The sequence below is a fragment of the Schistocerca cancellata genome, chromosome 4, assembly GCF_023864275.1.
Source record: "Schistocerca cancellata isolate TAMUIC-IGC-003103 chromosome 4, iqSchCanc2.1, whole genome shotgun sequence".
Lineage (NCBI taxonomy): Eukaryota > Metazoa > Arthropoda > Insecta > Orthoptera > Acrididae > Schistocerca > Schistocerca cancellata.
This window is the reverse complement of record NC_064629.1, coordinates 445,520,220-445,543,844: the sequence shown is the minus strand read 5'-3', so window position 1 is coordinate 445,543,844 and position 23,625 is coordinate 445,520,220. Positions and strand designations below refer to the sequence as shown.

General features: G+C 43.0%; 1 protein-coding gene across 1 annotated transcript in view; it reads left to right on the top strand.

Annotated features, from left to right (window-relative positions):
• LOC126183232 (uncharacterized) overlaps positions 1-23,625 on the top strand; it is a 129,816-nt gene that overhangs the window by 55,992 nt on the left and 50,199 nt on the right. Inside the window, exons 6-7 of the mRNA XM_049925018.1 lie at positions 315-531; positions 20,152-20,306. Of these exons, the coding sequence (XP_049780975.1) occupies positions 315-531; positions 20,152-20,306 (372 nt within the window). The remainder of the gene's footprint in view (positions 1-314; positions 532-20,151; positions 20,307-23,625) is intronic.

Below are 23,625 nucleotides of genomic sequence, written 5' to 3'. Positions count from 1 at the left end.
CTTCTGCTTCCGAGAACTCGTAGTAGATGGGGGGGGGGGGGGGGATTACCTGAACGTCTCACCACTTATTCCATAATGTGACTCATGGCATTTTTCTATCAGTACTGTCAAAATATCGTTATTGTTTTTTTTTTTTTATTCACACACAAATTTTATGTTCAGATTTCTGGCAATGTTGTAAGCTTAAGAAAATTTTGTTTTATTGATTAGACATAGTTAATATTTCCACAAAATTTAATAATTCTGATTTGAATAAATATTTCAGAACTATATACTTTCCATATGTTGTTACTAACATAGCTATTACTCAACAGTAAAGGCTGAAGTGGTGGAACCAGGGTGCAGACTACCTCAGAATTTCTCTGGTGAATGGATAAATACTGCGAATATAGATGCAGACATAATGATTAATGAAACTCATATTGTAGAAACTTGGTTTCCGGATGAGGGAAGATTTCGGCGTACAATATATACTTGCCGTGAACAGAGGGGCACTCGTTACATGATGGCAAGGCTCACTGTTGATGGCTGGTAAGTTTAACACTTGTTATTACCATGTATAGTTTAGCTTTTTCCAACATAAAAATAATAATAATTTTATTGCTTCACACCCATAAAAATTATTTACTCCCTAGATGACAGAGTGGAGCAGTTGTCTGTTGAATTGATAGGCTTCTCTTCTTTGTATAGTGTTGATTTTCAGCAAACTGTATTGATGGGTTTGTGAACTTAACTGTACTTGTTCATGGAGCTGAAATAAGAGTGATTTATCTATGGTTCAGAATTGATGAAAGACATTATTAGAGTCATTTTGGTTGTATAAATTTAGTTTTGCTGTGTTCCACAACCTTCAAAAATCTGGCAAAGGATACAGTCATTTCTACTGCTACATAGGTTGCTAGTTATTATTGTGTCACAAATAGTTAGTATCAGCCTTGTTAACATTTTCGTCATACATATATGACGTGCACTCCAGTTAAAAGGGTGGAGGTACAGCATGAACAATTTTACCTGTTCCTATGTTTTTCTGAAGAAGTGAACATTGTAACATTTATTTCACCTTTATCTAACTTGCAAGTGATATACTCATGGTACTTGTTCTGATTCTGTTTGCCTGTATGGTTGACTGATGTGGTTAGTCCAGTTGAGTGTTGGTCACATATTTGCACAAGATGGTTTGTTTCATTACAAAAATTACTCATGCATGTACATGTGTATCACTTTAAAATGACCACAGTGTTGAACCTAACTACAGTAGAATCTTGTAACTACGTTCGTTAATACCATGTTTTCCCGCATAGTAAGCCCACTTTTGGAAGAGCCAGTTCCAGTTGCTTTAAATGGGTGTTAAACGACTAGTTTGTACATTCTCCTTGCTCACTTAGCACCTTTAGATTTGGTTGTATTGGTGTTGTATGGCCACTGCAGTGTTTGCTGCCAAGAATTCTGAGACTGGTGGAAGTAGGATGTTTGCGGCCACGGGGTGCCAAAATGTGCAGGGAGATAGTGCTCTTTAGTGCCAGCAATTATACAAGTCATACAGATCATTTGCTATGGTAGAAGTGATGCGTGGAAGTAAATTGTAGACCGAGCGAGGTGGCGCAGTGGTTAGCACACTGGACTCGCATTCGGGTGGACGACGGTTCAATCCCGTCTCCAACCATCCTGATTTAGGTTTTCCGTGATTTCCCTAAATCGTTTCAGGCAAATGCCGGGATGGTTCCTTTGAAAGGGCACGGCCGATTTCCTTCCCAATCCTTCCCTAACCCGAGCTTGAGCTCCGTCTCTAATGACCTCGTTGTCGACGGGACGTTAAACACTAACCACCACCACCACAAGTAAATTGTATAGTTTCTCAGTAGCTCCAACTTCTGTAGTGGCCAAACAATAAACCGAATCGTGCATAACTCAGTCACTGCTGTTCTTTGTTCATATTTAGCATTTTACTGATTCTCAGTCCATGATAGTTTTTGTATTAAATGATGTACCAGTATGTCATGGATAATAAGACAGTGAGACTGTTAACAAAGAAAAGCAGAACATTAATCAGGAAGTGGGCAAAAATTCACACGTGAGGCTTGTCGATTTGCACGAAGGCTGAATATCCCTCTATCAACGTTAAATACACCAGTGAGTAAATGAAAAATAATTGAAGCAGCATGTTTGGAAGAAGACAACAGCAAATGGAAACGAGTATGCGAAGGTCACTTTTCATAAGTGGAAATTGTGTTCCTGGAGTGAGTGAAACAAGCTTGTGCTTCAAATACTCCAGCTGATGTTTGCTATGGTTTATGACTAAGGCAATATATTTGGCACAAAAGTTGGGACTTGCAAATTTCTAAGCATCCAGTGGTTGGATCTAAAGGTTCAAGAATGGACATAATTTGACATATAAATGTGTTTGAGGTGGGGCTGGAAGCATAAAAATTGACACTATTCAGTCATGAAAAAATATTCTTCCATCAGTTGTAGAAAAGTAGAGTCCCAATGGTGTTTTTAATGCTGATGAAGTGGGCTTATTTTTTATATTTTGCCCGATAAAACCTGTTGTGACTCGCCGATTATTCAAAGTGCTGCTGCGCTATATGCACGTCCTCTACGTGCGGCGCTGTCTGCCAGCCATGCAGCAGCTGCGCCACCTAAGCGGCCAGCCGAGCAGCGGCTGCTAGACTGAGACTCAGTGTTTAATCGAATGCCGACTTGTACACAGATCAACTTACTGAGTGACTTATATGTGTTGTTTTGTTGTCCGAAATATGTGTTAAATTTGAAGATTTAACAATTGGCGACGAGGATGGGATTTTTCCTTTTCACCGTTGACTCACAGGGTTCCATGGCTACTATCGAGCAGCTCTTGCAAAATCTCCTTGAACAGCAAACGCTTCTAACAGCGGCGATTCGCGATTTCGTTGCAGCGTCAAATGCGGGGCGTTTCTCGTCGTTGGCTGTACTTCCTTTTCCACCTTACGACGAGACGGCGGAAGACTGGTCTGATTATGAAAAACGTCTTCGACAGCACTTCTTGGCATTTCATGTCACGGACGAACAACCATGTAAGTCTCTGTTCCTTTCCTGGATTTCACCTCACATGTATTGGTTGTTGTCGCAATTGGCTCCTTTGAAGGATCCTGCGTCTTTGTCCTTTGCTGAAATGTGCTCCCTTCTGTCTGTCTATTTTCAAAAGCAAACGCATGTGGTAGCCTCTCATGTTGCCTTTTATCGTTATCAAAAACAACCAAATCAGTCCTATCGCGCTTGGGCTGCTGAACTTCACGGCCTCAGTCGAAAGTGTCAATTTGTTATTGACGTTCACAAAGAATCCTATGCCGATTCCATGGTACGGGATGCTATTATCCGGTCGGCGCCCGACAAAGAAGTTCGGCAACGTGCCCTTCAGTTGGCGAATCCGACTCTAGATGAAGTTCTCTCCATCACGCAGTCTTTTGAAATTTCTCGCGCCGCTGGGGCGCAAATAGAAGCGTGGGGTGACGTCGGGGAAATACAACCTCTGTGCGCTGTTGACGACGCGTGCGGCGTGTCCCCGCCGGCCGACGTGGCCGCAGTATGCTCCCACGCGCAGCCTCGGCCTAGCCGTAAACAACCCACTAAGAAACTGCAGCAAAATCCTCGGCAACTTCCTTCATGTCCGCGGTGTTTTACGAAACATTCACGCGAGAATTGTCCCCAACGTTGGGCTGTGTGTCACAATTGCAAAAAGAAAGGTCATGTGTCTTCCGTTTGTAAATCCGACCGCATACATGATGTTCATGAACATGACGCTGATTCTGATTCGGTGTTGTCTGTCAATTGCACTTCTTCCCGTTCAGGGAAGTTATTCCTCACTGTCCAAATCCTTGGTCGAGATGTTTGCATGCAAGTGGATACCGGTTCTGCCGCCAATATAATTAATTCTCAGATGTATCTTCAGCTGGGTTCTCCACTCTTGTCCCCTGTCACTCTGCAATTACGGATGTACAATAAACGGAAGATTTCTCTCTTGGGACAGTTTAATGCTGAGGTATCTTACAAATCCGTCTTTCGCACTGTTCCCGTATTTGTGGTCGACCAGAGCAACGCAGAAAATCTTTTTGGTTTCGATGCCTTTCACGTTTTTGGGTTCTCCATAGATGACTCTGTCAATATTGTCTCTGACGCTATTCCTTATGCTCAACTGGATTCCTTGTCGACGACATTTTCGTCCTTTTTTTTCTCCTGGGTTAGGCCGTGCAAACGACTTTGAAGCTCATATCACGCTCAAACCCACTGCTCGGACTAAGTTTTTTCTGGCTCAGCCCATTCCTGTGGCCCTTCGTGATCGGGTAAAACGGGAGTTGGATCGTCTCACTGCTTCAGGGGTCTTGCTTCCTGTCACTTCCAGTGAGTGGTCCTCTCCTGTCGTTGTAGTTGCTAAGCCCAATGGTGATATTCGTCTCTGTGGCGATTTCAAAGCCACTGTAAATGCTCAATGCCTCATCAACACTTACCCTATGCCCTGTCCTGAAGAACTGTTCACTAAACTCGCTGGAGGACAGTATTTTTCTAAAATTGACATGTCGGAAGCTTATCATCAACTTCCTCTCGACACTGCTTCCTGGCAGTTTCTGGTCCTTAACACGCCTTTTGGCCTCTATCAATACCAACGCTTGCCATTCGGGGTTGCTAGCGCCCCTGCTCTCTTTCAGCGATTCTTGGAACAATTATTGCTCCTCGTCCCGGGGTGTATCAATTACATGGACGACATTGTTGTCACTGGCTCCACCACTGAAGAACATCTTCAAAATCTCCGCACACTTATGTCTTACAGACTGCCGGTCTTAAGTGTAATCTTTAGAAATCACAATTTTTTCAGGCATCTATCATGTACTTGGGGTTTCAACTCTCTCGGGATGGTATTCGTCCGCTTCAACACACTGTTGCTGCGATCGATGCCCTTCCTCGCGCTACATCTGTTTAGGAACTACAGGCCTTCTTGGGGAAAATAGCATACTATCACAAGTTTTTACCATCTGCGGCGTCGGTGGCTCAGCCATTGTATCGCCTGTTGCATAAAAACGTGCCTTTTCACTGGTCCGCGTCATGTGACGCGGCTTTCCAGAAATTAAAGACTGTGCTGAGACAGGCCCCGTGCCTGGCTACTTATCGACCTGGCCAACATCTTGTTCTTGCCACAGACGCCTCTCAATACGGGGTCGGTGCAGTCCTTGCGCACCGTTTTTCTGACGGTTCGGAACAACCCATAGCTTATGCCTCCAAAATGCTCACGGATGCCCAACAAAAGTATTCTCAAATTGAGAAAGAAGCTTTGGCCATCATTTATGCTCTTCATACATTTGGTGTTTTTCTCTATGGCTCAAAATTTCATCTTGTTACGCATCAAAAACCACTTGTTTCCTTGTTTCATCCATCAACGTCACTTCCCGACAAGGCTGCACACCGCCTCCAGCGTTGGGCTCTTTAATTGTCTAGTTTCAATTATTAGATTCATTTCCGGCCAACGGCTCAACATGCGAATGCTGATGCTTTGTCTCGCCTTCCCATGGGTCCTGATCAGGCATTCGATAGGGACGAATTTTTGTGTTTCCACCTGGATGTTGCCGAGCAGCGGGTTGTGGACGGGTTCCCCATCACTGGGGACAGGCTGGCGGCTGCTACGGGTTCTGATCCTACCCGCTCCCGGGTTTTACGCTGTATTCAGAAGGGTTGGCCAGATCACCCGTCCGCTAAGACTTCTGATCCGTTGCGGAACTACTACACTTTGCGCTACCGCCTCACGGCTAGGGATGGTGTTATCCTCCTCTCCACTGACAATGCTTCGCCACATGTTGTGGTACCTGCGTCTTTGCGTGCTTCGGTCTTGCGCCTCCTTCACCAGGGGCACTGGGGTGTGTCTCGCACAAAATCTCTGGCACGCCGTCATGTGTACTGGCCTGGCATCGACTCTGAAATCGCACACATGGTCGCTGCCTGCGGCCCTTGTGCGTCACAGGCCGCTGCCCCGAAGTCATCTTTGTCACCGTGGCCTTCGCCTGAGAAGCCCTGGGAGTGCATTCATGCTGACTTTGCGGGACCCTTTTTAGGTACTTATTGGCTCCTCGTAATTGACGCCTATTCTAACTTTCCTTTCATTGTCCGTTGCACGTCACCTACCACCGCGGCAACCACCAGTGCTCTCGCCCGCATTTTTTCTTTGGAAGGCCTCCCCTCTACTCTTGTTACTGATAATGGTCCGCAATTTGCCTCTTCCGACTTTGTGGATTTTTGTGCTCGTCACGGCGTTACGCATGTCACGGCCCCGCCGTTCCATCCACAATCCAACGGTGAGGCTGAACGACTGGTCCGCACATTTAAGGCTCAGATGCGGAAACTTCTGACTTCTTCTGCTGCTGATGACGCGCTTCTACAGTTCCTGGCGTCTTACCGTTTCACCCCCATGGGCGATCACAGCCCGGCTGAGCTCTTACATGGCCGACAGCCCCGCACGCTACTTTATCTTCTGCGGCCTCCCACCTCACGGCCGCGGGTGCCTTCACTTGGCCGGTTCACCGCCGAAGACCTTGTCTGGGTACGGGGATATGGCAGGCGGCCAAAATGGAGCCCGGGCCGCATCTTACGACACCGTGGCAGACGCCTGTATGAAATCCAGACGGCCACGGGTGTTGCAGTGCGTCATTCGGACCAGCTTCGGCCTCGGGTGCCAGCAACGCCTGTTCCGAATGCCGCCACGCCACCTTTGGCTCTACCTGATGCTCGGGATCTTGGCATCTCTCAATACTCACAACGCAGCCCTCTCACCGTCATCGCGATGCCAGCACCAGAACGGATGCCACCAGGAGACGTGCCCATGCAGGAACCGGAGGACCATCCTCTGTCAGAGTACATCTACTCGCCTCCTCCTCCTCCAACGGACGCCGACACATCGCCCATGTCTCCTGTCATATCAACAGGACTTGCCGCAACGGGCAGATTGGTGCAGGGGCCCCCAGCAGATTCTACCCCTACGTCTCCTGTCATCTCCACCCGTTATCATTGGGGACACTTCCGTCCGTACGGGAAGCCTCCTCCTCGAGACTTTACGGCGAGTCAAACAACGCCTATGAACGTTAGCCATCTCCAGGACACCTCCATCAAGACCAGTGCAACAATTTCAAAGGGGGGAAAAGTGTTGTGACTCGCCGATTATTCAAAGTGCCGCCGCGCAATTACGCACGTCCTCTACGTGCGGCACTGTCTGCCAGCCATGCAGCAGCTGCGCCACCTAAGTGGCCAGCCGAGCAGCGGCCGCTAGACTGAGACTCAGTGTTTAATCGAATGCCGACTTGTACGCAGGTCAACTTACTCAGTGACTTATATGTGTTGTTGTGTTGTCCGAAATGTGTGTTAAATTTGAAGATTTAACAAAACCCTCGAGTTCAGAGGAGAAAAATGACACACCAGAAAATTAAGTAAAAAGAGGCTAACTGTTTTGTTATGTTGTAATGAAAGTGGAATAGAAAAGGTGGTGCCACTAATAATTGGAAAGGCAGAGAGTCCACAATGCTTAAAAAATGTGCAGACATTTCCGTGTAAATATACGTCGAATGCAAAAACGTGGATAACAACAGCTATATTCGAACAAATCTTGTGTGCCTGCCATGCGAGGTTGGGTGTTAGAAATTAGAAAATCCTCCTGTTTATTGACATGCATGTGTTGCATCCTCAAGATACATCATATATACATAATATAAATGTAGTGTTTTTTTTTCCTCCCAGCTGTACAAGCCACTTTCAGACACCTGACCAATGCATTATCAAATGCCTGAAACAAAAATGCAAGAAGATTCTTGCACAGAAGTGGCTGGCCTGTCTTGAGTCTGTGATGAGAAAGGTTATGATTTTGGATGCTATGTATTTTTCAAGTAGTGCCTGGATTCCACCTGGGAGAAAACACAGTCTCAAACAGCTTCAAGAAGGCTTGTTTTCGTCAGATACATACAGCGGATCTCGCACCAAAAATGAAGGAATTGCAGCTGAACAGCGGCAGCAAATTATAATGTAGTTAGAGAAACAAGATGTATGACATACCAGTAGTTCATTGAAATAACAATCCCTGTTTAGTTAACCATTATGATTCAGTAATGGAGAGGTACTAAATTACCTATGTTAGTTTGTTTTGAGAGGTGTGATAAAAAATTGCAATTTTAGCATGTTTTATTTTTTCTACATCACATGCCAGGTACACACACACACACACACTGCTGGAAAAAAAAATAGTACACCCTTTTATAGGTGTCCAATTCACTCAAGATTTATTGTTGCAACAGTGCATATGGAGTACATGAAATGATTACATTTACAGATCAGTAACGCAAGCAGTTCTGAGGTACCAGGTATCAACCCATGCTGAAACACCCATATTATTATGTGACTTAGCCGGGTGTAGGCACAGACTCTAGAACCCATTCAATCATACAGATGACGAATACTGTCCTGGGATACGTTATGCCATGCCTGCTCGACCTGTTCACATAGTTGTAAGAGTTGTTGGATAACGAGTCGCACGAGTCACTTCTCGTCCCATCATATCCCACATGTGCTGGATTGGAGACAAGTCCAGAGATCATGCTGGCCAGGAAAGTTGCTGCACGTCTTGCAGAGCACATTGAGTTTCATGGGCAGTGTGTGCGTGAGCATTATGCTGTTGGAATATCACATCACCTTCCTGTTGCAAGAAGGGGTCTAACAGCATTCTGCGTGTACCAGCGCTTTGCTGGTTAGTGCCTCGTCCAGAAACACCAAAGGTGAACAAGAGTTGTAGCTTATCGCACCCCAGACCAAAAGGCCTGGGCTGGACCCAGTGTGTCTTGGACGAATGCACTCTACAAGACAATACTCACCAGGTCTACATTGTACAAGCTAACGACCATCACTTGCATGCAGGCAGAATCTGCTTTCATCGCTGAAGACCATGGCACTCAATTCCACCATACAAGTGATACTGTGACAGTGCCAGTCAAGCTGTGTATGTTGATGCTGTGACATGAGTGGAAGACAAGCTATAGGTATGCTTACCCACAGTCCCACTGCTAATAACTGCTTCACCACAGTTCATGTTGACATGTCTGTGTTCACAAGCCCTCTTCCCTGTGCTATGGTAGATGTATGAACTGCCACTGCTGTCCTTACAGTATGGCAGTCCTGGTGGGTGGGTGTGTTGCATGAACGTCCAGAACATCGTTTACAGATGTAAGACTGTTCACGTATGATACTAGCTTTGTTGCACAATATTCGCAGCATCTATATCTACATCTACATCCATACTCCGCAAGCCACCTGATGCTGTGTGACGGAGGGTACCCTGAGTACCTCTATTGGTTCTCCCTTCTATTCCAGTCTCGTATTGTTTGTGGAAAGAAGGATTGTTGGTATGCTTCTGTGTGGGTTCTAATCTCTCTGATTTTATCCTCATGGTCTCTTCGCGAGATATACGTAGGAGGGAGCAATATACTGCTTGACTCTTCGGTGAAGGTATGTTCTCGAAACTTTAACAAAAGCCCATACTGAGCTACTGAGCGTCTCTCCTGCAGAGTCTTCCACTGGAGTTTATCTATCATCTCCGTAACGCTTTCGCGATTACTGAATGATCCTGTAACGAAGCGCGCTGCTCTCCATTGGATCTTCTCTATATCTCCTATCAACCCTATCTGGTACGGATCCCACACTGCTGAGCAGTATTCAAGCAGTGGGCGAACAAGCGTACTGTAACCTACTTCCTTTGTTTTCGTATTGCATTTCCTTAGGATTCTTCCAATGAATCTCAGTCTGGAATCTGCTTTACCGACGATCAACTTTATATGATCATTCCATTTTAAATCACTCCTAATGCGTACTCCCAGATAATTTATGGAATTAGCTGCTTCCAGTTGCTGACCTGCTATTTTGTAGCTAAATGATAAGGCATCTATCTTTTTATGTATTCGCAGCACATTACACTTGTCTACATTGAGATTCAATTGCTATTCCCTGCACCATGCGTCAATTCGCAGCAGATCTTCCTGCATTTCAGTACAATTTTCCATGTTACAACCTCTCGATACACCACAGCATCATCTGCAAAAAGCCTCAGTGAACTTCCGATGTCATCCACAAGGTCATTTATGTATATTGTGAATAGCAATGGTCCTATGACACTCCCCTGCGGCACACCTGAAATCTCTCTTACTTCGGAAGACTTCTCTCCATTGACAATAACATGCTGTGTTCTGTTATCTAGGAACTCTTCAATCCAATCACACAATTGGTCTGATAGTCTATATGCTCTTACTTTGTTCATTAAACGACTGTGGGGAACTGTATCGAACGCCTTGCGGAAGTCAAGAAACACGGTGTCGCGTCCCAAGCGTGGGTATTGGGAGGGATTGAGCGACACGGTTCGTGGATGGGATTTAGCCGGTTGACCTTAGTGAGAGGGAGGCTTTTTGATCTGGCGAAGATGTAGAAATCCCTGGTGTGAAGGTACAAGGCTAGGAAGCGGGTAGAATTAAAGTCTTGATAAATTTAACAAATTGCAGTTTATTCTGAATGAATACAGCTCACCCTAACTGTGTGGTGATTGCATTCACAGGAAGGCCAAGTCTAATACAGAGACGATGACTAACTCCACCGTTCCGACTGCCTACTAGAAGCTCTGCAATATTTCCTAGCACTCTACGTTAGAGTCCCGCGGCTACGCCCTAACGCTCTCCAGCGACTATCTCCGGCTGCCTGCCTACAGCCCGTCCCTCAGTCCAAGTCGGCTGCTGCTATCACGCTCTGACTAACTACTCGACAAGAAGAACGCTCAGAGCGGCGTGCTCTCGGGTTTTGTTAGCGTTTCCCCTTCAACCCCGCCAGCGCTTGGCATGGCGTAGTGTCGAAGGCAACTTGTCCTTATTTGGTATCGTTAAAGCATTGTTGTTGCTATTGTTCTTCAGAGGCTGAGTGGAGGGATAGAGGCACCTCTCCCTATATGGTCATGCACTGCGTCCTGAGCCCTTCATTGGCTTCTCATGACGTAGCGGTCCCCACCAAGGGCCCTCTTTCTTTCTCTCTCCACTCCCAGACCTCTCTCTCTCTAGCCAGGAATGCTTTCTGTTGATACTTCTTAATTGATTGCTTATCATGAGTCCCTACACAGACCTTCATTTGTATCTGCTGGCTGTTTGCTTTCTTATCAAGCGCCGCTGCCCAACAGTTTGACTGCCGCCTCGGCTGACCCTTCGGCCATGCCTGGCGTCCAGCGCTACAACTTGGCTTGTTCCTGCGGTTACAACAATGGCATCTACCTGTGAACCCGTGTCTATGGCCCTCTGAGTCTCGTGGACGAATAGCGCGAGCTGGGTTTCACACGACCGTCTTTTTCGAAACCCGTGCTGATTCCTACAGAGTAGATTTCTAGTCTCCAGAAAAGTCATTATACTCGAACATACTACGTGTTCCAAAATTCTACAACCGATCGACGTTAGAGATATAGGTCAATAGTTCTGCAAATCTGTTTGACGTCCCTTCTTGAAAACGGGGATGACCTGTGCCCTTTTCCAATCCTTTGGAATGCTACGCTCTTCTAGAGACCTACGGTACACCGCTGCAAGAATGGGGGGCAAGTTCCTTCGCGTACTCTGTGTAAAATCGAACTGGTATCCCATCAGGTCCAGCAGCCTTTCCTCTTTTGAGCAGTTTTAATTGTTTCTCTATCTCTCTGTCGTGTATTTCGATATCTACCATTTTGTCATCTGTACGACAATCTAGAGAAGGAACTACAGTGCAGTCTCCCTCTGTGAAACAGCTTTGGAAAAAGACATTTAGTATTTCGGCCTTTAGTCCTCTTGTATGGCGATTCTCCAAAAGGACCAGCCCACCACTCAGAAGGCCACAATTTGACCCCTTTCAAACTCACATATGTGGCTGTAGGAAGCCCAAGTGCATCTCTGTGCCATGTGTTTGCTTGCTTGCTTTACACGTTAGCATCATACTGAGACTTCTGGCTGTGAACATTCCCTATTAACAGGTAGACATAGATGACACTCTGGATGGTATGCTAGTATGCTGTCTGTTGACTGATGAAGTTGAAACTGTTAGCAGTACATGTACTATCCCCCAGATGGCATATGCTGTCATCAGATCAAAATCGATGTCATCTTTCCAGGTGTACATTTTCTTCCCCCCCCCCCCCCCCCCCCCCCCCCAATGTATTTAGAGCACTAGAAGTTACACACTCACATCACATGACTTTCCTGCATTCTAATTGGCTTATGGTAGATGTGCACACGTCCAATATATTGGGTTGAGCCAGTGTCTCGATAGTGAACACTTTTTGCGTCTTGTATACTAACACACAATTTTGAGTGTTTCTGGGTGTGATACTGCAAATGTGTTATGGGAAAGGGCACGTTTTGAAGTATAATTTATTGAGATAGCATGTCAGGAAGTATGGCATTGTGAGATCCCATATTAACCCAAATATGATACCCTTAATTCTGCATTTTCCCAGACAAGAAAATTGAATCACTACCAAATTAGGTATTCTTCGATAGTACAATTTCCTGTTTATGATGATCAAAGTCTGTAGTCCTTTCAAAAATGTGCTACCAAGAGTCCACTTTAGTTATGGTGAAATAATAAACTGAGTCAGGAACAAAGCTTTTGGCACTGTAGTATATCTGTTTGATAAATAAAGCAAGTACGTTACTGAATAGAGGGCTGGTCAACATACACCGTTCTTTAATACTATATGTTCTGTGAGTAAGAGTGAGTGTGCTTGCTTGAACACGTACCTTTTCACTCAACCACTTGCATGACTGTGGAATAGGGCTGTTGTGGTGAAACACTAATTAGCAAGCATTTATCTAGACAAAAGAACACCACCTACAGCTGTACAATAATCTTTAATGGCACATGACTGGTTTCATTGTCTATAGCAACCAGTAATAAAAGATATGGAATTGGGAGAGACTGAGCAGTAGCCCATACCAAACTGTTCCACCTATTGAATGTAAATTTGCATTGCGTTTATGATATCATCTTACCTACAGTGATAAGGGGGGGGGGGGGGGGGGGTAATGCATGTAATTTTTTTGCGCTCACTTCTATGCTCTTGTGTCTGGGCCCATGTACGAGGATCGTTCGATAAGTAATGCCCAAAATTTTTTCCTCAGAAATCATATTTATTGTTAAGGGTCAGAATTTGGTGACAGTATACTCAACATGTCTTGTCCATGTCCTATTTTTCTACGTAGTGTCCATCACTCTCTATGGCCGTACGTCAACATTGTGGAAGAATGTGTATTCCCTGCTGGTAAAAGCTCTTGTCCCTTAGGTGTAGCCATGTTTTCGCTGCATGACTGACACTCTTGTCACCTTCAAAGTGTGTTCCTCATACAGAATCTTTAAGTAGCCCAAAGAGATGGAAGTCCGAGGGTGACAGATCTGCTGTGAGCATTCATGGAACCCATCGTGAGCACCTCTTTGAATATCCGAGAGTCTCCATCATTGCAGACACACTTCCAATTCTGAGCAACAACTGTAGAGCCAATTGTGAAGTTGTTATGCGCTGGTCGGCATGAATAACGGCATCTGCAAGATACAGGATGTCTGGAGAAGTGGATGTGACAGGACGTCCCGAGTGGAGCTGATCATGGAGTTGTGTTTCTGCATTTCCTGAGGTTGCAACTTTCTTTACCCGTCACCCAGCTACTCTCATATCAACTGCAGCATCATCGTACACTGCACACACGTTTATGGGTGTTCACCAGGATTTCTTTTTCTGCACACAAGAATTCAATAACAGCATGCTGCTTATAACGCGAGTCCTATATAGGCGCCATTTTGATGCTGTACTACGGCCCTGCCATCTGCCAGAATGGTTCAAAACTACACTGCCACGCAGAGTAAACATCAAATGTGAAGCACCAACAAGGACGTTTGTCTGTGTATATTAATGGCTTTTTTAAAAAAAATATGGGACATTACTTATTGAATGACCCTTGTATGTTTTAGTGTACGGTTGTGTATAAGTATAGGGGATGAGGTTAAACTATTGCTCGTGCCACTCTCAGTGCCAGCCGTGACATAAGTGCTATGCTCTCAGTGCCAATGCTTTGTTGCATGCTCAGTGAGACTGGTGTGTTCATAACAGTATGCAAGGGCTGTCACTAGGATGTGCAGGATAATTTGTAAGTATTCAAACTGTCAGTTTGCAATGGGTTATTGTCCAGGGTTCCTCTGTTCGATATTTTTTATTATTGGTTGTCAGTTCTTCCTCATTTTTATGGAGAATGATGTATGCACCGTTTGGCCCCTTTTATAACTGACTGCTTTTGACGTGCAACTCCTTTTTACCAGTGAAGGTTGGGGCTCCCTTCTTTCTTACATCAGTGTCTTTAATGACTTAAAGTATTGTGTGTTCAGTGATTGTCATTATTAGGGTTTTGTGATCGTAATGTTATGACATGGGTCCACTGGACCATATGGATAATCCTTCAGATTTTTTCTGTTTGGGTGTCCACCTGAGGATGTAGCTATAGGCCATGAAACAAGTCATGTCTTATTAAAGATGATCATACAGCTGTACATGATGTTCTTTTTGCAAGATGTATTACCACACCTCTGGATGCTTGGAGCACAGAGTAGTTTGTAGCAGGCATCTGTTGCACCCTATGCGTATTTTCCTTGGTAAGGTATCCTGGCCTCTGCTCAAATTGGCCATCTTTTTCCTGTTGCCTCATGTTTTCATTAAACCAGGATGAAAACTATAACACATCATTTTTTTTCTAGTTAAAAAAAAAAAAAGAAAGAAAAGTGGGAAACCAGGGTGCTCCCTCCCAGTCAACCAAATGGTCTGGGATGCCTAGTTTTCATGAGGAAACTGTTGTAAATGACAACATAACATGATGCAACTCATGTGATAAAATGTGTGTTGAAATGAAAGGAGTAGGAACTTTTTCCACTTGTACAAACATAAATGACTATGTGGCCTAAAAGGAATAATAAAACCAGTTCATGATTTGTGTAATGGGACCCTCCTCATTGAAACAGCCACTTCCATCAAAGAAAACTAACTGTCGAAGTGTAAACTACTGGAAGAATGTATATTACTTTAAAAATTTAATGCCATCCTAAACTTCCATAAAAATTTCTTGGTTCACATGCCATGTCAAATTCAGATAAAATTCCAAGCTTTCAATGATATCCACCATAATCTTTGTCACGGACTAAAACTTACTGTTGTGAGCTGGCTAGGTTCCCTCCTTTATACCCCCCAGAACGGCATCTGATTGCCTGGAGTACATCCTGATTGGGCATATAGAGGTGGCCCACTCTACACCACAGAGTTTGCATTTGCTGTCTATCTAGCGTTGCAGCGCCATCCATTGAATCAGGCAGTGAACTGTGGGAAGTATTCCTCTGTGTTTTTTCCTTGTCGAGTGCATGCTTCCATGCATTGGTGAGCGCATAGCCAATGTGTCTAATGAAGTTGTTTTCACAAAGGCTGATTTCAACATCATCTCTGTTCACAGTGTCTCAGTAGTTCAAAGAGTGAGTCAGTACTCTCATTTGTTCAAACAAGATCTTGTGCATATTTAACAGGCTGTACTCCGCCACCACTGATTTATCCAAATAGCTGTATTTAAGGTGATACTGATGCCCAACGCAGTGATTGGGAACCGTATGTGTAGACTCACCCATGTAACTCTTGCCACGCTCACAGCACATGTCACTATTGACAGGCCATTGAATTCTAGTCTTCTTCTTTAAGAGAGATAGGCAGACTGTATGGATCAGTGGATATACTAATTTTCACACACTCCATTCAAAAGTAGGGTAGGAAAGGGAATGTTAAATAGCAATCTGAAGTACACTTGAATATCTTGACTTAGTTCCTGTCATTCCCTCTAGAACATAGGTCTGTGATTAAATTCCACCACCTGGTACGATTTCTAGCAAGACTCTTCACTTTACTCCAGGTTTTTCCCATCCACTGCAGCTTCTCTCTCGATCGTCCTTTTCCAGGTCTGTTTGGGACGACCACGTTTTCCAACTCCGTGAGGGTTTCAGTCCAATGCCATCCTTTCAGCAGCTCCATCTGGTTTCCTCAATGTATGCCCAATCCTTTTCCATTTACTTTCCTTGATTTGTATATTGATTGGTTGCTGATTTGTATTCCTCCAAAGATCTTCATTTGTCATTATATCTGGCCATCTCACATTTAACGTATGCTCGAGACAGTGGTTGATAAAAACTTGGAGCTGGTTTTTTATGTGCTTACCTTCCAAGTTTCGCAACCATACAACAGAACAGCCTTCACATTGTTACTGAAAAACCGGAGTTTGGCATTCTTTGAGATGTTCCTATTTCTCCAAATAGGGTTCAGTTGTACAAATGCACCATTTGCTTTGTGGATGTGACTGTAGATGTTGTCCTCAGTGCCTCCAGTAGCCGTGACTATACTTCCGATAAAGGAAATATTGGACCTGTTCTACGTCCTCTCCATTAATGGTTAGTCTAGTCGTGATGGTTGAATTTATCTGTATTTCTCTGGTTTTATAAACATTTATCTCGAGGCCTGCAACTTCTGCCTCTCACTGTAATGCAGCCAGTTTCTCTTCAATGTCTTGATATCATTGTGCCAGTAAGCAGATGTCGTCTGTGAAATCTAGATCTTTGAGCCTATCCTGCATCCGCCATTGCACACCTCTCTTCCGTCCCCCCATCACTCTCTTCATCACATGGTCCAACACCAAAAGAAATAGTGTTGGTGAAAGAATACGCTCTTGTCGTACTCCTGAATTAACTTGGAAAGGCTCTGTTAGTTTCCCCGTTATGTAGTGCTTGGCATTCATAGTCTTTATACATTTCCTTGATGATGATGATAATCTTCGTTGGAATGCCATATTTTGCAAGTGTATTCCACTTGACTCTTCTATTGACAGAGTCAAAAGCCATTGCAAAGTCAATGAAGGTAAGGTGGAGGGTGTGTTGCCACTCTGCACTTTGTTACAGAATAATTCTGAGAGTATTGATAAGGTCCACACAGCTTCGATGTTTTCTAAAACCTGCCTGCTCTCTCCTCAGCTGTGCTTTCACAGAATCCTTAATGCAGTTTAAAATGATCCTTGAAAGTACCTTACTCGGCACTGACAATAGGGTAATGCCCCGCCAGTTATTGCAGTTAGTAGCATCGCCTTTTTTGGGTATTTTCACGATAATACCTCATTTCCAATCTGTTGGCAGCTTCTCCTGTGACAACTTTAGGGACACAGAAATGAGTAAGTTAATATAGTTTGTATGTTTTATGTTGTTGTTGTCACAAGGAATTACATTGTGTGGTAAGTCCTCATTAGGGACACAGAAATGAGTAAGTTAATATATTTTGAATGTTTTCCGTTGTTGTTGTCACAAGTTTTGTAGTAGTATTAATATATTCACATATGGAGTCCTAGAAGAAGAAATTATCTGCACCACTCTGTAATGAAATTAACTTTGATGTGGAAAGGAATGAAATGCTGGACACACGAAGAAGTGAAATAGACATCTGTTAAACTCTTTCACAATCTACTCATGAAAATAAAATGAGAGATTAAACTGGAAGAAACACGTTGATGATCTGCTGAAACGTTTGAGTTCAGATACTTATGCAATACGGGTCATTGCAAATTTTGGTGATAAACATCTTAGTAAATTAGCTTACTACGCCTATTTTCACTCATTGCTTGCATATGGCATCATATTTTGGGGTAATTCATCACTGAGGAATAAAGTATTTATTGCACAAAAGGGTGTAATCAGAATAATAGCTGGAGTCCACCCAAGATCATCCTGCAGACATTTATTTAAGGATCTAGGGATATTCACAGTAGCTTCTCAGTATATATACTCTCTTATGAAATGTGTTATTAACAACCAAACCCAATTCAAAAGTAATAGCAGTGTGCATAACTACAATACTAGGAGAAAGGATGATCTTCATTATTCAAGATTAAATCTAACTTTGGCACAGAAAGGGGTGAACTATACTGCCACTAAAGTCTGTGGTCACTTACCAAATAGTATCAAAAGTCTGACCGATAACCAACAAGTATTTAAGAAGAAATCAAAAGAATTTCTGAATGACAACTCCTTCTACTCCATAGAGGAATTTTTAGATATAAATTAATTATATTAATTTAATTATGTTGTTAAATTAACTTAATTATGTCATGTATTGGAAAATTTGACTCATTCCACATCATTATGAAATATCGTATTCATGATCCATGGAACTAGTATTAATCTAATCTAATCTGACAGATTACAGAAGTGTTTTCAAGTGCAGGTTGAAGTTGTTACTACTTAACAAGTATGGCTAAATTATAGGAGAATCATTGAATAGAACTAATTAGTCATATTTTGTTAAGAAGTGTGCATCTTTGGTTGACTTGTCCTATTACATTCAAGTTCATTGAGATTGTGATCTATGGTAAATAACCATGCAAAAAACGAGGAGGTGTTAGAGATGATCAGAAATCCAGTTGGTAAACCATGTAACCACATGCTCTGCTGTTCAGGACTGCCTGAGCCTCTTGTGAAGCTTGCACATGCAGCAGCATGAAGGTTAATGCTATGTTTGAAGAATCATATGCTTCCATGTCAGCTTTAGTTTCAGATGATTGTGTCTTTGGTTCAGTAATTATTAAAAAAAGTTGTGGGTGTGAGCACACAGCAGAGTTAAGCTTTTCCATTTAAGAGAAACAGCAAAATATAATACCAGATCCGTAACTTACGTAGTTCATTAATTATGTGAATTTTCTATAGATTATTGGAATGATTCTTTTATCAAAATGATGTGGAACAAGCTAGCATGTATGTACTTGATTAGTGTAAACATTAATGAACACAGATTGTCCCATATTGTGTAAATGTGGATAGTGTAGAGAAGCATTAATTTCCTGAATTGGAAGTTCTTTAACTCCTCATCCTTCTTTCTACCTCAAGTACTTGGTGTTCTTTAAGTTGTGTTTGTGTGCGTTCATTTTTTAAATGCTACATGGCTGCTAGTCATATTATTTCATCCACCTTCTAAGCTGAGAGGTCATGATGTCTGACTGCCATGCAGCAGGCTTGGCTTCGATTCCTGGCTGGGTTGGAGATTATCTCCGCCCGGGGACTGGGCGTTATGTTGTCCACATCATTGACACGTAATCAGCCAATGTGCCTTCAACTGAAAAGACTTGCAACTCGGCGGCCAAACTTCCCCAGGTGGGGACTCCCGGCCATCAATGCCATACGATCATTTAATTTCATATTAAATCAAAGCATTGTGTATGATAATATCTCTACCCCACAGTGGTACAGATTCTACTGCTATTTTCTCCATTTTTAATTGGGCTTCTGTACACCTTGAATACAGTCAGTTATTTTCAGAACTTGGTTGATAATGCCTTACCAGGTCTTCAGCTGTTCTTCTCTCTTCGGACACCCATCACAACCATCTACACTATGAGAGGTGGCACAGTCGTAAGGTGTTGGATGCATATTTTAAAGGACAGTGTTTCAAAAAGAATCCTTGTCCAGCCATGCAGATTTATGTTTTGCGAAGCTTCCCTAATTTACTTAATACATATGCAAGGATGGTTCCTTTGAAAGGTCATAATCTATTTTCTTGCCATATGTGCTTCATCTCCAATGACCTCTTCGTCTATGGGATGGTAAATGATATACTTTCTAACTCCAACCACAGCCAGTTTTACGTGTAATGTTTCAAGAAGCTGTGGTCATCTTCATTCTTGGACAAAACAAAGAGTTTGTTAATTTTTGTTTCAAACAATATCAAATTTTAAATTAACAGATATAAACCTGGTTTATTACCTCATTGTGAATGCCAAGGAAAATGTAAAGTCGTGATAAAAAGCATTATTTTCCAGATCACAAATAAGCTTTCTCTAATCCATTATTCCATATCACATGGTTACAAAGTATCGTCTTATTTATACTTACTTAAGAAATATTCTGCCTCACTTTAGACACATTGGTGTCATTCTGTGTTAAACTCTTATAAACAGTAGTTCTGTTAAGGAAAAAAGCAAGGTAAGCTGAAGTATTAGTGTTGTAAGTTTTCCACATTCTTTGTATTCATTCATGCACCTTTTTCTTTTTTTCCAGTCAGAAAGATTATGTGTGTTTTGATTTTGTGCCCCAGCACCATAATATCATCAGATATCGCCGTGGTATAGCAGTTATAAAAGATGATTTCCATACAGTCTGTTCTTGGGTTCAGTTCAAAAATAAGGAAGCCTGGAAATATGATCTTTATTTATGTAAGTCACATTTAACTTCTATCTTGATGCAAAAATAGGCATTTGATTGTTGTTATAGGAATTACTTGTCATTCACGTGAATGTATTTCTCATTTCTAATTTTAAAATGTTTATGTAGAAAATTTCTGAGGCAAAAGTTTCAGAATTACTTCTCTGAAATTAATTGCCTAATGAGTAATCCCTGTATAACAGATTTTTTAGACACACACACACACACACACACACACACACACACACACACACACACAGAGAGAGAGAGAGAGAGAGAGAGAGAGAGAGAGAGGGAGGGAGAGGGGGGGGGGCAACCACTCACCTGTAGTGACTGATGTGTGGAGCATAGAAACACATAACAGGAAACACTATTATGCCAGCTTTCAAGCTGTTGCATTTTTTCTCCTAAAAGTGCACACAACCCCACAGACACCCAAATGCAGGCTCCCATTGCCACAGCGAGACTAGTTATAGATTATTGAAAAAGGGTCATCGCATTGTAATTCAGAAGAACACAGGCGCTGGAGTATTGTAATTATCCACCGATACCAGGCAAGTGACTTTAAAGTAAAATGTCTCCCCTATACGGGAACATACATAATGGATGTCAAAAGTACAGGGTGTAAACACATGGTTGACAGAATATGGAAGTTTGGGTCTGGCCTTGAGTCATGCTCAGTTAGCCAAATGATAAGGTGACTGCTCACGATAAGCGGGAAATCCTGGTTCGAGTCCTGGTACACCACAAATTTTCATTGTCATTGTTCCATTATACAGCTAATGGTTGCCCATATTTGCAACTGTGAATACATTTTATGTATTTCATAATGGCTGTAGTTGCCGCAGTGCCTGTTCCTTTGGACATACATACATACATACATTTCTGAAGGAACATTGTGTTGTAATTCAGAATAACAAATACTGACCCTACGACTTATCTTAGAGAATAGATTAAGGAAAGGCAACCCTACGTGTCTAGCATTTGTAGACTTAGAGAAAGCTTTTGACAATGTTGATTGGAATACTCTCATTCATAATCTGAAGGTGGCAGGGGTAAAATACAGGGAGCGAAAGGCTATTTACAATTTGTATAGAAACCAGGTGGCAGTTATAAGAGTCGAGGGACATGAAAGGGAAGCAGTGGTCGGGAAGGGAGTGAGACAGGGTTGTAGCCTATCCCGAATGTTATTCAATCTGTATATTGAGCAAGCAGTAAAGGAAACAAAAGAAAAATTTGGAGTAGGTATTAAAATCCATGGAGAAGAAATAAAAACTTTGAGGTTCGCCGATGACATTGTAATTCTGTCAGAGACAGCAAAGGACCTGGAAGAGCAGCTGAACGAAATGGACAGTGTCTTGAAAGGAGGATATAAGATGAACATCAACAAAAGCAAACGAGGATAATGGAATGTAGTCAAATTAAATTGGGTGATGCTGCGGGAATTAGATTAGGAAATGAGACACTTAAAGTAGTAAAGGAGTTTTGCTATTCGGGCAGCAAAATAACTGATGATGGTCGATGTAGAGAGGATATAAAATGTAGACTGGCAATGGCAAGGAAAGCGTTCCTGAAGAAGAGAAATTTGTTAACTTCGAGTTTAGATTTAAATGTCTGGAAGTCGTTTCTGAAAGTACTTGTATGGAGTGTAGCCATGTATGGAAGTGAAACGTGGACGATAAATAGTTTAGACAAGAAGAGAATAGAAGCTTTCGAAATGTGGTGCTACAGAAGAATGCTGAAGATTAGATGGGTAGATCACATAACTGATGAGGAGGTATTGAACAGAATTGGGGAGAAGAGAAATTTGTGGCACAACTTGACTAGACGAAGGGATCGGTTGGTAGGTCATATTGTGAGGCATCAAGGGATCACCAATTTAGCATTGGAGGGTAGCATGGAGGGTAAAAATCGTAGAGGGAGACTTAGCAGATTCAGAAGGATGTAGGTTGCAGTAGGTACTGGGAGATGAAGAAGCTTGCACAGGATACAGTAGCATGGAGAGCTACAGCAAACCAGTCTCTGGACTAAAGACCTCAACAACACTGCAATATCATGCTGTAGGAGGTGTTGGGTGGATGTATAGGACAGATCCTGCACCTATACCAACCATAAGAGAATGACCCATAGGGTGCAGCATTGGAAATTGTATGAACAGGAATAGTCTGTAGGTTAGGTGGTTGGCAGAGTACTACATTGTGCAGTGTGGGTAGGATTTTGGATAAAATACCCCTCATCTCAGGACATGACAAGAAATCACAGAGACCTGGTGAAAGATGCAGTTGAGCTTTTCATGACTGTGGTGATACTGGGCCATTAGTGGGGTGATGGTCAGTGGCTGGTTAAAAGGTTTAATGGTGGCAGAAGACAAGATGGCATAGGAGATATGTTATGAATGAGCTGGGCAGGATATTGTTTGTCAGTAGAGGCTCTGTTGAGGTTATCAGTATATTTTGACAACTCCTGCTTTCTACTGCAGATGCAGCGTCCACGAGTGGTGAAGCTGTTAGGAAGAGATGTTTCGACACGGAACAGGCTATAGATGTCAAAGTAGATATAATGTAGGTGCATTTGATGCGAATAGGCGTATTTATGGACCCAACTGAGAGGTGAAGATCAACATCTAGGAATGTGGCTTGTTGAGTTGAGAATGACCGTGTGAAGTGGATTTGTAAGTAGGTGTTGTGGTTATGGAGGATGGAGTGAAGGTTGACCTTGCCATGAGTCCAGGCCAGGAAAATGTCATCCATGAATCTAATCCAGGCAAGAGGTTTTAGGTGTTTACTGGATAGAAAGGATTCCTCCAGAAAGCCCATAAATAAGATGACATGGAATGGTGCCATGCGAGTACCTATGACAGTACCACAGATTTGTTTTTAGATTTGGCCTTCGAAAATGAAATAATTGTGGGTCAGAATGTTTTTGGCTAGGAGGATTAGGAAAGAGGTGATGAGTTTGGTATCAGGACACCGTGAAAGTAGTGTTCGATGGCCTCATGGCCATTGGCATGGGGGATGTTGGTGTACAAGGATGTCGTATCCAGTGACCACAAGGAGTCTGGTGGAAAAGCGTCAGTAACAGTGGAGAGGCGGTGATGAGAGTGAGTAGAGTCTTGAGTGTAGGATTGGAGGTTACAGACAGTAGCTTGGAGGTGCTGGTCAACAAAGACAAGATATTTGTTCTGTGGGAGCATTCTGCCCAGCCACAATGGGACAACCAGTGGGGAGACCTGTGGTGAGGGATTTGTGGAGTTTGGGGAAGGTGTCAGAAAGTTGTCGGAGGACCTCAGTCACAAAGTTACTACGATTCCTGACCACTGTGGTGGAATCT